This window comes from Myripristis murdjan, chromosome 9, assembly GCF_902150065.1.
Source record: "Myripristis murdjan chromosome 9, fMyrMur1.1, whole genome shotgun sequence".
Lineage (NCBI taxonomy): Eukaryota > Metazoa > Chordata > Actinopteri > Holocentriformes > Holocentridae > Myripristis > Myripristis murdjan.
In genome coordinates, this window is record NC_043988.1 from 27085903 (window position 1) to 27100842 (window position 14940).

The following is a 14940-nucleotide window of genomic DNA, read 5'->3' on the forward strand; positions in this document are numbered from 1 at the left end:
AAATCGTATGTTGTGGCTGGTGACTTTTCATTTTGAGACTTGCAAACCGCTGTGGCTGGTGCATGAAAAAAGTTTTGGTTTTGTCATTTTTCATCGGGTGTGCATATGCGTCCGTGCTGACATGACTTCAATGTAAATGTGTACTCAGCAGGCCACAGTCTAAACTGCGGCAAGGTTACCATAGCGACAAGTAAATCAACTACCAGCCTCGCTCTCCCCTGCTCTGTGAAAACCTGCACCCGCAAGACCCTCATTATTTAAGTTTTATTAACAGAGGGAAGACTGACTTGCATACTCTCCTTCAGTGATGCCTTGCTTCATACTATAGAATTCTGTACATTCACATCTGGAAGCTGCCCAGTGAAACCAGTCTTCTACTGTGGGTCAATAAAAGCTCTGCTCATTGGCACTTTGATGGTACTTACCGGTAATTATTCCCCTTGAGGCTACCACTACCCCATCAGCTGTGAAAACTGACTGCAACAGCACGCAAAATTCCCAATATGCAGTATGAATATTGGGAAAAGTACTTTGGTTCCTCCACTAACATTTACCTGCACTGTCACTGACTTTGCATTACAGACACACCCCCTTCCCCCTGGGCATTACGAGGACTTGCTCTGCCTCATACTGATAAGGAGACCATTTTGTCACAGTGTTACTCCATTAGCAAGCCATTCCCACAAAATATTGAACATCTGGGTGGAAACTCCAGTTAACTGTACCCAAATTTCTTAAATCTTGCATGGGTTAGGGTTAAATAATTCAGTCAATATGTTAGCAATTACACTGGATTCTTCTGAATGTGGCGAGTCCTCTTACTTCCTGCTTCACCTGCTCAGAAAGGGAAAGAAAACCCCAAGAGGAATGAAATGCTAGCCAGGGTTGAATTTGGCTGTAAAAGGCCTCTGTTGCACAACGACTACAATCCTTGGTTCATTAACCCAGAGAGGACTGTGTCTGTCTTTGTGAAACTGAGCTCAGTACTGGTGTGATGGCAACGAGGGAAAAGATGGGACTTTTCATCCACCTGCAGCACAGGGCGGTGCTTTCCAAAAATTACCAGCCACTTGTACCATCTGACTAGTCGGTTCGATTTTTAGAAGTGAAATGGACCTTGAAATGTTGCTTGGTTACATGCCCAAGTGGCTGACAGCATACCCCAAATCAGCAACAGCAAAAACACACAAGCATGTGGCTGGTGCAACTTCCCACCCAGATCGTAAGATAGTGAGTCTTAAAAGACCAAGGGTGCAGTGTGCAATAATCTAGGGTTTCACCGCTTCGTAGTTTGTCTCCTTAAGCCACCCATAAAACAAATCCAGCCATTATGATTCAATACCTATTGTCATAAAAGTCAGCAGTTTGTAATTTAAGGTGGAATACTACTGTTTCAGTTGGCTGGCCAAAGCTCACAAGCTTCCCTAATTATTTTAGCTATCAACCTGTTTCAGAATGTAACAGGATAACCATATGATGGTTTGTTACATGCTGATATAGAAGAATATCGGTGCTAATTTTACATCATACTATATAAAAATGTAGGAATATTGTATGAATATAGCTTTATAGAAATATCTGACAGCAGGATTTGGGTCACTATAAACACAGATGAGACTGGCTGCCACCTCAGAGTTAGTCAGAGGATTGCGTAAAGAGGACTCAGGACAGGGTGATTTGTGCTTTGAATTACAAAGCAAAAAGTAAAAGTGATTTTTTTCATGGTGGAAGCAACAGTTTCCATGCAGTGAAAAATGGTGAATTAATCCTATATTGTTTATGAGCAATTTCTGAGTGAGATGGATCGTGATGTTCAAGAGTAAGACAACAGCCTGCAGCAGCTCGACTGTATGCTGGCGAAGCAGAAAGCTGATAAACCCTCAATAGGTCTGACTAATGTGCCATAAAACAAATTAATTAAAAGATTTATGAATTCCCTCTCCGATGATTTTTTGCTTTTATTTCACTTGTATCAAATGATTAAAAATCATGTGAGTCAAATTAGGGCTGGGAAGTTAATCAAATTTTATTTTCAATTATGACTTTTGCTTCCCCTGATTATGAAAACTAGATAATCAAGATGGGACGATTATTGCGCAGCATTCCATTTCACAACGATGCTCTTGTTTTGTCTCATGATATATATCCTGCACACCCCTTTTCTTTGAACTGGTGTGCTTTCGCCCTCCACTAAAGGCCCAAACTCACTGTGGGCCAGGCTGTGGCATGTTGAGTTCATTTCAAGCCAAAATGATGGACAGAAAGCCTTTGGTCGACAAGAAGGTAAAACCATTTCAGGTGTGCGGAAACACTTTGTTTTCAAGGAGTGTGACAAGGAACAACAACAAATACAAGGCGAGATTTACAGTGAAAGACTACCAGTGCTACTTTTAAATAATGTAACTTTCCCTGTAGCAAGCTACTTCTTCCATCAAGAAGCTGCATAGCGCCCAAACACTACAGCCTAAAGATAAGGGAATCTGACAAAGAGGATACAACTCCCAACTCGCCAGCTCATGGCACCTTTTTGCACCAACATTTGTCTGAAGTCAACTCTTTGTTGTTTTCTGCAGCCTTCCTGGTGAATGCTTTCCAATCGCAGCTCAGATAGCCCAGGGAGAAGTTGACAAAGTTACAATTTTCGTCATGCATAAACAAGTATGGCAATGACTTCTTTGTGGCTGCTCTGGTTACTGCCGTGAACAATGAAGAGTGACTTTTACACTTCTTGATGTTACCTATTAACTGCTCTGCTTCTACACAGCTCACTCTGCTGCTGACACACACATCATCTGCCACGGTGTTACACACACACACACACACACACACACACACACACACACACACACACACACACACCTCTCAAGATGGAACTAACACTCCAATGCTCTAAAAGTAACAGGTTACGCCTGTTTCCACACCTGCTGCATTGATGCCCAGCGTGATAGAGATTCCTAGTGAGGACTATAAATGACTGCTTATTCATAACATTTATGTGATGAAAGGTAGCACATTTAACAAACCCACCCAAATTCTAACCAAGGATAAAAACACACTGCACCATTAGACAGTCTTATTTGCTTGATATTAATATACTCAAATATCCATTAAATGGAAGAGATCCATGACCAAACAATAAAGGAACAAAAAACACAGAGGAGTGAAGCCCCCTCCACTTCTTCCAATGCAGTTATATTTAGTTATATTTAAAGTTCAAGGAAATCCACTGTTTAAAAAGTTCAACAAATGCATAGTTTCCAAAGATGAGTTATCGTGTAATCGTGATGTCAGTATTGACCAAAATAATCAAGATTATGACTTTTGCCAAACTACAGCAGCCATAATTCAAACTGACCCACTATCAATTATTTTCTTTCTTGTTGCTTTTTAAGTAAAAATACAAATCTTTCCTGAGCAAGTGGAAAGAATTTTAACATTGAATGTTGGATAAACACCTACTCTCTGTTAAATCTGCTCTAATTAATGTTTTGACCAGACAAAGCCCGAATATGCCAAATTAGTCACATACAAGCCATCAGACACCAGGTCTGGTTTGGCTGTGGTTGGTATATTTGTCTGCAAGCACCTGTGGCAGGTAACCAACAATTAAGTTTAAGAATAATATTTCATACATTTGTTTGGCTGATTAAAGTGTTAACGTAATTGCTAGATCCACCAGCCCCTGTAGCAAGAGGATGAAAATGTTAATTATATTGGAATAGATACTTAACCACTTATTTATCCGAGAAAATATAATGTATGCCTACTTTAGTCTTACTAAGGCACACATCCCTGTCTCTTGGGATGAAAAAGCAACTTGGTCTCAGGGTTTACACATCTACTGTAACTAGACTGTAACACTCAGTAGCTGCAAACATTAATATCCCTCAATACGAATGAAGGAGGGGTCCTTCAGACTTCAGACTCGATCAGCTTGGCATGAAGGTGGGGAATGAAAAACCACACACAAGTGAAAAGGTAAACTCTTCTTGTGGCTGAGGAGCTTCACTGTTCTATGAGCAACTTTTCTTAAGGTAACTGCATATATAATTTTGAGGTCCTATTCCATTTTAATTGTCTGGCAGAGTTAAGAAAGTAGCTGGTTCATAGATAAGTACGCTCCACTGTACAAACAGCAACAGCTGACGAATAAGACTAGATATTGTCTTGGACTTTGGATATCGTAATATTCTGATGTGGTATAAAAGTTGCCATTTCTTGGTTTAAAGGGCTGCACTTCAGCAAAGGGACACAGTTTTATTGACTTATTAGACTATTCAAGCTGTTATATTGTTTGCTTTTACCTGCTTGGTCACATATCCACATTAGTAATGGTCATTTAGCAAAAATCTTTTGTACGAAAATATCTTGTAAATGCACTGATAGTCATCCCTACAATATTGTCATATCAGTCAGAGAAACTGTGACATTTGACTTTGTCCACATCGCCCAGGCCTATTTAAAACAACGGGTAGTAGTAACTTTAAAATTCCAACTTTAAAGATTCGATATTTTGATTTACCGTGCAGCCCAGGCCAAAAGTACATAAAGACAAGTATGAAAAGGAGGGAACAGGGAGGAGTGCTGGCACCAGACCAGCCCTCCCCAGATGTCACATGGCAGGATCCAAGCAGCCCTGCAGCTACTCCAACTGGCTCCTACTGCAAGAAACAAAATGTGCTGTTGGGCAAGCTGCCTGCTTAAGTAAGGGGTTTAAAACCAGATTGTCTTCACTGATCTTCTGCTCCAGCGCAGTGTGTTATTGTCCTGTCCATCTGCCTCAATTTATTTTCATCTCTCACTTACTTTCTTGACTCAAACATGTTTTGCAGCCAAGCAAGAAGAGTTGTGCCACTGTGCTGGAGGACGTAATGTTACACCAATAAAATGCAGCTCGGGGTGCAGATCTGCACTCATGAAACGTTTGGCTACTTAGCTATGAGTCATAGCTCAGCCAAGAATCAATGTTTTGTCTCTGGCTACGTTTAAGTTGCCTTTTAACATTTACGAGGTAAAACGGTTCAAGAAGTTTGCTTACAGCGCACAGGGCGCATACCAAGCAGGCGAGCCGGTGTTTACTTGGTGACTCATGGCTGCGATAAGCTAACGATAGTTTCACTGCAAACCAGCGGAGGCTAACCTTATGCTAGCTCTGTTAGCTAGTTCGCCTAGCATGCCTTGACGGACGTGAATAATCTGCGATGAAGCGCTACACCATCTCACCTTCTGCGATCACCCGTTTGATCCTCAGTTTCATGTCACCGAGTTCAACGAGTTGTCCAACGAAGTCGGTCTGGTCCCGGCTGGCCGCTCCGGACGAGCCGGGCCCGGCTAGGAAATCAAGTGCCGACTGAAACAGGGACATCTTGTCCTGCTCCCTGCGTCAGGCTCACACAGGCTGGCTCCGGACGCGGAAGATCGGCTGTCTTGGTTCTGGCAGGCTTTGAACGGAAACTAACACGGCGCTTCAGTCAATTACAAGGCTTGATGATCAGTCGATATGATTCCTTCCCAAGAAACAAACATCCTCTTCCTGCCAGGCTGACGAGGCCGCCACCATCACTAGGGCTGACTTCCGTGACAGGTGCTGACGTCACGAGGCTTTCTATTTTGTCATGTGATCTGGAGAAGAAAAATTATGCAATCCAAGCGTCAACCTGTCTTTTGAGCATTTAGTTTTACTCATGCTGACTTTATTGACAAAATTCTGACTTTACTGCGAATTCTGACTTTATTCAAACACCGCCTTTCCCCACTGGTCAGTGACTGAGAAGTCCCACATTTCACAGCTTTTCCTATTTATGGACATCCAGAATAATGGACGTGGTTGATAAATTAGATATAATTATCAGCTAAATGCCAGGCTCAAGGCTGATCAGTGATGTTGCCATCATTTTACATTCAAACTCCTGCCAGACATTTCATTATTTGCCAGACTATTTAATGTAGAATAATTGGATATCACATTAATGTTATCTGTGTTGCTATTCAATGTTAAGTTTAACATGTGTCTTTCTTGTCGTACATTGCAGAAAGTTTTGGGTTTACTGATGTGCAGACATGCGCCACGTTGCTCTACATCCTTTTGGTAAAGGTCTGACTCTGACCAAAAGATGTTCAGGGAGTCAGGGAAATTATAGGCCTAGAATCAGTAGTATCAACTTTTTCTTCATATTTTACATCTCATGTCACTGTAATTAAAGAGAAGGGAAAACTGTTACCTGAAGTTTTATCTAGTGGTTCAGAACAAGGCAGCAAACAAGGCTTACCTCTCATTGTACATTCACGTTACTGTACTAGTGCGCCATCTGCTGGAGATACGAGTTTTACATCGTTATCTTTGGTCGATGCACCTTTTCAAGGTGGTCCAGTGAGTGCAACAGGAGAGTATGCTTGCATTTCTGGATCGCCACATGATCTCTTATTGCATACTGTCTTATTTATATAGTTCATTTGGAGAGTGAACTATATGAGTGAACAAAGACATTGCATAGTTGCTGAATGTTTTACCACTGTTCCAATATGTCTCTGTTTAACACCACTCTCCAAACATGCACTGACAGACTTCTATTGTACTGACTTCAAACAGTGCATATCTGTGCCTTTACTGCAAACCAATAAAGTATGGATCATGTTGTGTCAAAGCTGCGGCTTGGGAGTGCAGACTGATGTGGGTGAAGCCCATGCCTGCCTGTAGTTCATTCATTGGCCAATAGGTGACCTCATGGACATACATACATCTTCAGGGATATTTAAACAGCACACTTGAGAGAGGATTAGTCAGGCTCCTTTTAACCAGTATTTTCTATGTAAATCTGACTGAGCCTGAAAATATTTTCATTACACCCTGTGTCACACTCACAGTTACTCATATTCACATCAGGGAGCCACCCAGTACAACCAGTTTTCTACTAATGGCGTGTGAGTTGGAACTTATCTGTTTTGCATAAGGGAAGCTCCACAGTAGTTGTCCATAGCATTTCTCATTCTATTCTCTTTTCTCAGCCAGATTTTCTACATGCCAGTTACTCTGGAATTTGACCCCGTGACCTTTTGGTCACCAGCTTGTCTAACCTTGAGGCTGCAGCTACCTCAACAACTACAGCCTAATGCATTTCAATAAGCACGTTTATGCACACACACACACACACACACACACACACACACACACACACACACCAAAATTTAATCATTTTCATTAGGGATATGCCACATAGTCACATTTTGTGTTATCTCATGTCCATTTTATGTCCAACTTATTTTTTGCCACTGTTTTCGAAACTAGAATAACCTACCTGGGACATTGTCCAGGACACAGAGGCATGCACGTGTTACAGCCTGTGCGGGAGAAGGTAAATGTTTACGTTGACTGGGCAGCGTGTACACTTATCAGGCTCATGTCGGTGGAAAACATCCATCACTGTTGCACATCATCACACAATTGATCAATATAGTGCATACATTAACCAGCTAGTCTGTCCTGTGTTCATCCTGCAGTAATTTCAACATGCTTCAAAATACAGACATATACAGATGCACTCACACACACACACACACACACACAAAACCAGTATCTGACAACCTGAACATTTACCTCATAAGCTGATAAGGAATGGAAATGTTTTTGGTTCCCGAAAACAAATCATTTACAGTCCCAATACTTACGCCACCGTAACCTGAGGTTATATGTTTTTCTACAACTCAAGAGTCCTTTGATAATAAGATTAATAACAATACATTTTATTTGTATAGCACTTTTCTTAGCACTCATAGACACTTTACAGTAAAAAGAGGTAAAATCACATGAAATAAACAAAGTAAACAGAGATAAAATCACATGAGTCTGCGGCAGCCTGTCACGCAAAGCACTCATGACGAAGCCATTTGGCCAAACCTGAGTAAGGACAGGGCCTCTCCTTGAAATTGTGGATGAGCTATCTACCCTGTCACAGAGGAGAAAGGTACACTCTCAAAACTAAGGATTCACAGTCAGTCATTTAGTCATTCAAAAATGACTGAAAACAGTAAATTACAAGTTCGCTGCTTTCATGGTCTTATTTGGCCCATTTATGCTGCAGTATGCAATATGCTGCCATATTCCTTAATACTTAAGACTGTGCTTTGTCCTGTAAAAATGATGTCACGGTTTTAGCCCTAAGAAGGAAGCAACATGTGCATCCAGAATTACTCAGTGACGGCAATATAGCTAACTATGGTGACACTGAGGCAATACCATTTGTGTAGCCTGATGCGCTGAAGTCCAAACATTTTTAGGGTGGATATCATTAAATGGTATTTGGAGTCTACATAAGCTGTCACTGGAGTTAGTGCAAAACTATTGGCTGCCTTGTCATTGATGTTAATGGAGACTGAAAAGCTGACTTGATGCCTTTGATTTTGTGTGTGTGTGTGTGTGTGTGTGTGTGTGTGTGTGTGATGCATCAAGGTAAATATTTCAAACATACATAAATCAAGCTTCCATAACAAAGCAATACTGTCACTGCACTGTGACTCTTCTCCATGCTGTTAGCCATTTGTGTTGATGCTGATCTAGTACTCATTTTTCTGAACATGACTGCCAGATAAATTTCTAGGTTGTAAGGCATTATATAATAACCATGTGCCACTTGGCCATTGGGAAAGCCATTGGGAAAGACGTATTGACAGGGTCATGATGAAAGGAGGCAAAAGACTTATGCCAAAAACTGTGAATTTTGGCACCGGCAGCTCATATCTCTGATGAACATACAAGGAAATGTGGAAGCAGAGCCAAGGTAAACAGATAAAAAAAAAAAAAAAAAAAAGAGCTGCGTACTGTTTAAGTTAACTAGGGTTCAATTCAAGTCAACTTCAAGTTAAAACAGTGTCAGAGTCAGAATCACTATATTTCACCAGTTACAGTAATGGCATGCACAGTACAGAAAACAGTACATGTGACAATGGAACAGAAATATTGAAAAACAAATAGTAATATTGTGATACAGGAACAATAGTGCACAGGATACAATCGGCTACAACCATATGTCTACACGTACCACAGGCCTATATATAGTTACAGGCTATTGAATATTATGAATATTATATTTTATCACTCTGTGCAATCATTATCAATATGAAGTCATGATTGTGCATAATAATATAAACAAGTACTACAATTTTCTGACAATGCATAAAATTTGATTAAATGTTTCCATTTTGTAAGGTTACAAAAGGACATCCCCTGACAGCCAAACACTTGCTTTCTTTAGGTGTTAGTAAAGGGCATGATATTCAAATATGTTCCAAAAAAATCTTGCTGCACACCAAAAAAGCACTAGACCCACTTGGTCAATATACTATTTATTTCTACATATTTTAAATATTTTGTAAGTAAAAAGCATGGCCAGCAATGTGTTTTGAATGTTGCTAGGCTTGCTCAGTAGGAGACTGATCACAAGTGTGTATAATAGTGTAGTCATGTGACCACTGAATGCATGCAATTGTATTGCAAAACAACATATAGATAACTTCTCATCATTAAGTTTAACAAGTTATCTGAATTACATGCAGCAATTTCAAATTAAATGTTAAATACATAATAAGTCAGATGCAATTACAGTCCATTACACCAATAAGGGTACAACAATAAAAAAGTCACATCAATAAAAAAAAAAAGACAGCCATATTCTCAATAAATTATATAGAGAGTGCTTTTATGTACTTTAAGATATGGCAGTCTTTTTTCTAATGGTCTTTTTTTGTATGCTTAATAAGCATACTGCAGTCTTTTCCCTTACTGATGTAACTTATTTATTGTTGTATTCTTCTTGTTGAAAGGTCCTTAGGGCACATGAGACACACTTCCAAAAAGCCTATGCAACCCAGACCTGTAAAGACTATAAATTGTGATGCTGGTGTTTTAAAAAGGAAGATAAGCCATGGAGATGTTGGGGGCACACATAGTAGTCAGTCTCACCTCTTAGAATTTGATGGTGTACAACAGGTAGTATCAGCAAAAAAATCTATATCCCATAAAATTGGAATTAGATGAAAAACTTTATACTAGACTAAATTACTTTCAAGAAAACATTTTGGTCAGGAATATCTTCCATTTTGGGAGTGTGATTCAGTTCTGACAGTACTTTGAACCTGGCTGCATCATGGTAATAATCATTTATTAATACATATTATTTTATTTTATTTTATGTTAACAAAAAATACATTCCAAGAATTATCATTATCATTGATATTCTACCTACACAAGTTGTTTTGGCTAATGCATTATCAAGGTCTTACCCCAAGTCGTTTGATAAAGGCTTTAGCCAAAACACCGGGAGGAGTGTGGTGGCACATGAGAAGCACACTGTGGTTGCTGAGTGTTCCTCATGTGATCTCACAGTATAAAGAAGACTCTTGCCAAGGTTTCAGAGTTCAAGTTTGAGACAGTGACACCTCCATTGTTGCAATCTGGACTCTGGGGTGTGCAGCCCATAAGGACGCGCTGTCTCTGATACCACATTACAAAACATTATCAGACAGGTTACAACATTTTCTGTTAGCCCAATCTATCGCTCTCCTTCGCTGTCCTGTACCAGCTGTGCCAGACCAAACTGCCATGTGGAAGAGTGGGAGGTTAAGTGTGCATACATTCCAAAATCTGCTCAAGAGAGCCGGACAAAGCCAGTTCAAGTTGCAGCGTAAGAGGAGGGATGTTACTTCACTGTTGCAATCCCCCCAAATGTATAATTTATTCCGTGAGCTGGCCACGTGCTCCATATGTGACAGCAATCTGGTCACAGAGGTCATATAAGTGCACATATATGATGAAGACAAAAGGGAAGTTTGGATTATCTTTCCTTTAGTCAAAGAGTGGTAACTGTAAGAAGCAGGGCAGATTTTAAACACCTAGCAGTTGGCGATGAGCCTTGAAACACCACACATTCATGAGCTGTTTTGTCTAATGTAGATGGTTAAAATTTCCATTAGCAGGTGAAGCCGTTAAAGATAATGTGTGTCTTTCAGCAATATACTATACATTTCTCTTGATAATAGAATTAGATTATGCTTTGACAAAAAATACCATGGTTGTTGGAGAAATTGTCCATTTATGCTGTTTTTAGAAATTTAGACATGGACATTTGGACATGAACAGGCAGACAGACAAACGCATAGATAGATAGATAGATAGATAGATAGATAGATAGATAGATAGATAGATAGATAGATACAGTTGTGGAAAAAAGTTTTTGGACACCCTTAAAATTTTACACAATCTCAAATATTATCATGAAATATTTGTGGAAAAATCTTGTTTTGTGTTTCAAAAGGTGTGGCTGCATTAGACAGATACAAACAAATACAAATTATATTTTTTTGTTTATTGTTTTCAAGAAAAACTAACAAAACTAAATTCTTGACAAATTCTTCTGACCACAGAATCTTCTTCCAGTTCCTGGCTGTCCAGTTCTTGTGTGCCTGGGCCCAACGATGCCAGGCTAACCTCTGTCTCTCATTGATCAGGGGCTTCTTGATAGCCTTGTAGGACCTTAAGCCATGATCTAAAAGTCGGCCACGTACAGTGCGGGTGGAACACTGGACACCAGTTTGGTTTGACCACTGCTGCTGAAGCTCCTGTGATGTCATTTCGTGGTTTTGCTTGCACATGCGGATCAGGATGCGGTCATTTCTTGCTGAAGAAACCCTTGGGCGCCCAGATCTTGGTTTGTCTTCCAAGCTGTTGGTTCGTCTGTATTTCTGCAGAGTGTATCCAACTCCTGAAGGACTGCATCTGCACTTCCTGGCTATCTGGCGGCAGCTGTGCCCTTCCTGGCTGAGAATCTTTATCTTCAGGCGTGTTTCCTGCGTTAGGTTTCTTGTTTTAGCCATTTTTGTGTCTGAAGAACTTAAAAATGTGCTGGCTTTATATAGACACGAAGCTTGGCAACAAAAATTGTGTCTTTTAATAAAAAGAACGACCTTCATCACTGGTACCAAAATGACCCAATACTCAAAATTTCTTATGTATTTTTATGGAACCAATCAATTTTAAGTTTTTAATGTTTTTTTTTAGGATTTGTTTAGTATTTTGGCTCTGACTGTACTAAAAAAAATGCACTTGAAGACCTAAGAGTGATTCTTGATGCAATATTTCACAAATGCATGGGGTGTCCGAAAACTTTTTTCCACCACTGTAGTTGGATAGATAGATAGATAGATAGATAGATAGATAGATAGATAGATAGATAAAAGAAAAAAGAAAAAAGCAGTAACGTATGAATATGGCCAGCTGAATTTTAGACTTAATTAGAATAGAATAGAATAGAATAGAATAGAATAGAATAGAATAGAATTCCATTGTATCCTTAACTCGAACTCTGGAGGAGAGGACCAGACAGAGAGGAGGGTCATTACTGCCCTTCTCTGATTGGGCACACCCCTATAAAAAATCCTGACGCTCTGCCTCTCTCATTGGCTGAAAATGCTCTAATTGAAACAGCCTACCCGGGCTGTGATTGGTCCTGCGGGACGCCGCTCCGCTGGGGCCGGCACGCCTCCATAGAGCCATCCGTCGGCTGATGTGGAACCAGTCTGCCGCGGACCAATCAGAGTCCTCCATCCTGACAGGCAAGTTTCCTACCTGCACGAGAGACACCCGACGGCGCTGTGCCGCGCTCGTTCGCCACTGGGAGACGTTCAAGACCATCACCGCTCCACGAGGATAAAAATAAACATGCCATCCCCCATGCCATGTTTCAAGGCCTTTAAGCGCTGAGAAATTAATTTCAACCAAGAGAGACGAGAAAATGCATTCATCATGCATTGGAGAAAAATGAAGGGAATGTGAAATGTCATACTGTAAACACACACAAAAAAATGTTGGGCACCTAAACATGTCGAGGACCCTCAAAAGAACTGATAACAGACCATGGACTCTCTTTTGATGATTTTGACTCAAGGAGACAACCATGTTAGAAAAAGTTTTAATATGCGGCTTAATTCAGAACAGCTTTTGTCTGTGCTAGGTAGGTAGGCCTACATGATAGCAAGAGTGGGTGGTAATAAATATTATGAGCACAGCTTTTCTCCTACATCAAACTGTGCAAAATTCTGGCGAATGAGTGAATCTGACTATTTTTAATATACAGACAGGTGATGAATTAAAGGAAAAATCAACATCAAGTCGCTACAACAAGTTATTTGTATTACATGAGGCAATTTCCAATTGCACTATATTAAATACATAATAATTTAGATGCAAATACAGTCCATTATAACAATAAGGATAGAACAATAAAAAAGTCACATCAATAAAAAAGACAGCCGTATGCTTAGTTATATAGAGTGCTTTTATGTACTTTAAGATATGACAGTGTTTTTTCGAATTGTCTTTTTTCGTATGCTTAATAAGCATACTGTCTTTTTCATTACTTATTGTGTGTGATTTTAAGGTGTTGGGCCACCATATGCGCCTTGTGCTAGATTAAGTCCCTGGAACTGAACTGGAGAGATGGCACACAATTCTTCCAAAAGATATTCCCTTTTTTGCTGTTTTTCCTGTTTTTTTTTTTTTTTTTTTTTTTTTTTTTCATCTTCATGCCCTGTGGAAATCCTGGAAGAGACCACTCCCATCAGGATAGTATACAGTACAGGCCAAAAGTTTGGACACATCTTCTCATTCAATGCGTTTTCTTTATTTTCATGACTATTTACATTGTAGATTCTCACTGAAGGAATCAAAACTATGAATGAACACATGTGGAGTTATGTACTTAACAAAAAAAGGTGAAATAACTGAAAACATGTTTCATATTCTAGTTTCTTCAAAATAGCCACCCTTTGCTCTGATTACTGCTTTGCACACTCTTGGCATTCTCTCCATGAGCTTCAAGAGGTAGTCACCTGAAATGGTTTTCACTTCACAGGTGTGCCTTATCAGGGTTAATTAGTGGAATTTCTTGCTTTATCAATGGGGTTGGGACCATCAGTTGTGTTGTGCAGAAGTCAGGTTACTACACAGCCGACAGCCCTATTGGACAACTGTTAAAATTCATATTATGGCAAGAACCAATCAGCTAACTAAAGAAAAACGAGTGGCCATCATTACTTTAAGAAATGAAGGTCAGTCAGTCCGGAAAATTGCAAAAACTTTAAATATGTCCCCAAGTGGAGTCGCAAAAACCATCAAGCGCTACAACGAAACTGGCACACATGAGGACCGACCCAGGAAAGGAAGACCGAGAGTCACCTCTGCTTCTGAGGACAAGTTCATCCGAGTCACCAGCCTCAGAAATCGCAAGTTAACAGCAGCTCAGATCAAAGACCAGATAAATGCCACACAGAGTTCTAGCAGCAGACCCATCTCTAGAACAACTGTTAAGAGGAGACTGCGCCAATCAGGCCTTCATGGTCAAATAGCTGCTAGGAAACCACTGCTAAGGAGAGGCAACAAGCAGAAGAGATTTGTTTGGGCCAAGAAACACAAGGAATGGACATTAGACCAGTGGAAATCTGTGCTTTGGTCTGATGAGTCCAAATTTGAGATCTTTGGTTCCAATCGCCGTGTCTTTGTGAGACGCAGAAAAGGTGAACGGATGGATTCCACATGCCTGGTTCCCACTGTGAAGCATGGAGGAGGAGGTGTGATGGTGTGGGGGTGTTTTGCTGGTGACACTGTTGGGGATTTATTCAAAATTGAAGGCACACTGAACCAGCATGGCTACCACAGCATCCTGCAGTGACATGCCATCCCATCCGGTTTGCGTTTAGTTGGACGATCATTTATTTTTCAACAGGACAATGACCCCAAACACACCTCCAGGCTGTGTAAGGGCTATTTGACCAAGAAGGAGAGTGATGGAGTGCTGCGGCAGATGACCTGGCCTCCACAGTCACCGGACCTGAACCCAATCCAGATGGTTTGGGGTGAGCTGGACCGCAGAGTGAAGGCAAAGGGGCCAACAA

General features: G+C 40.4%; 1 protein-coding gene across 3 annotated transcripts in view; it reads right to left on the reverse strand.

Moving 5' to 3' along the window:
* The window catches only part of gak (cyclin G associated kinase), a 36317-nt gene extending 30749 nt beyond the window's left edge, over window positions 1-5568 (reverse strand). For all 3 annotated transcript variants that reach the window (XM_030060052.1, XM_030060051.1, XM_030060050.1), the window contains exon 1: window positions 5224-5568. In XM_030060052.1, the coding sequence (XP_029915912.1) occupies window positions 5224-5365 (142 nt within the window). In that variant the 5' untranslated portion in view covers window positions 5366-5568. The remainder of the gene's footprint in view (window positions 1-5223) is intronic.
* Window positions 5569-14940: the final 9372 nt, after the last annotated feature.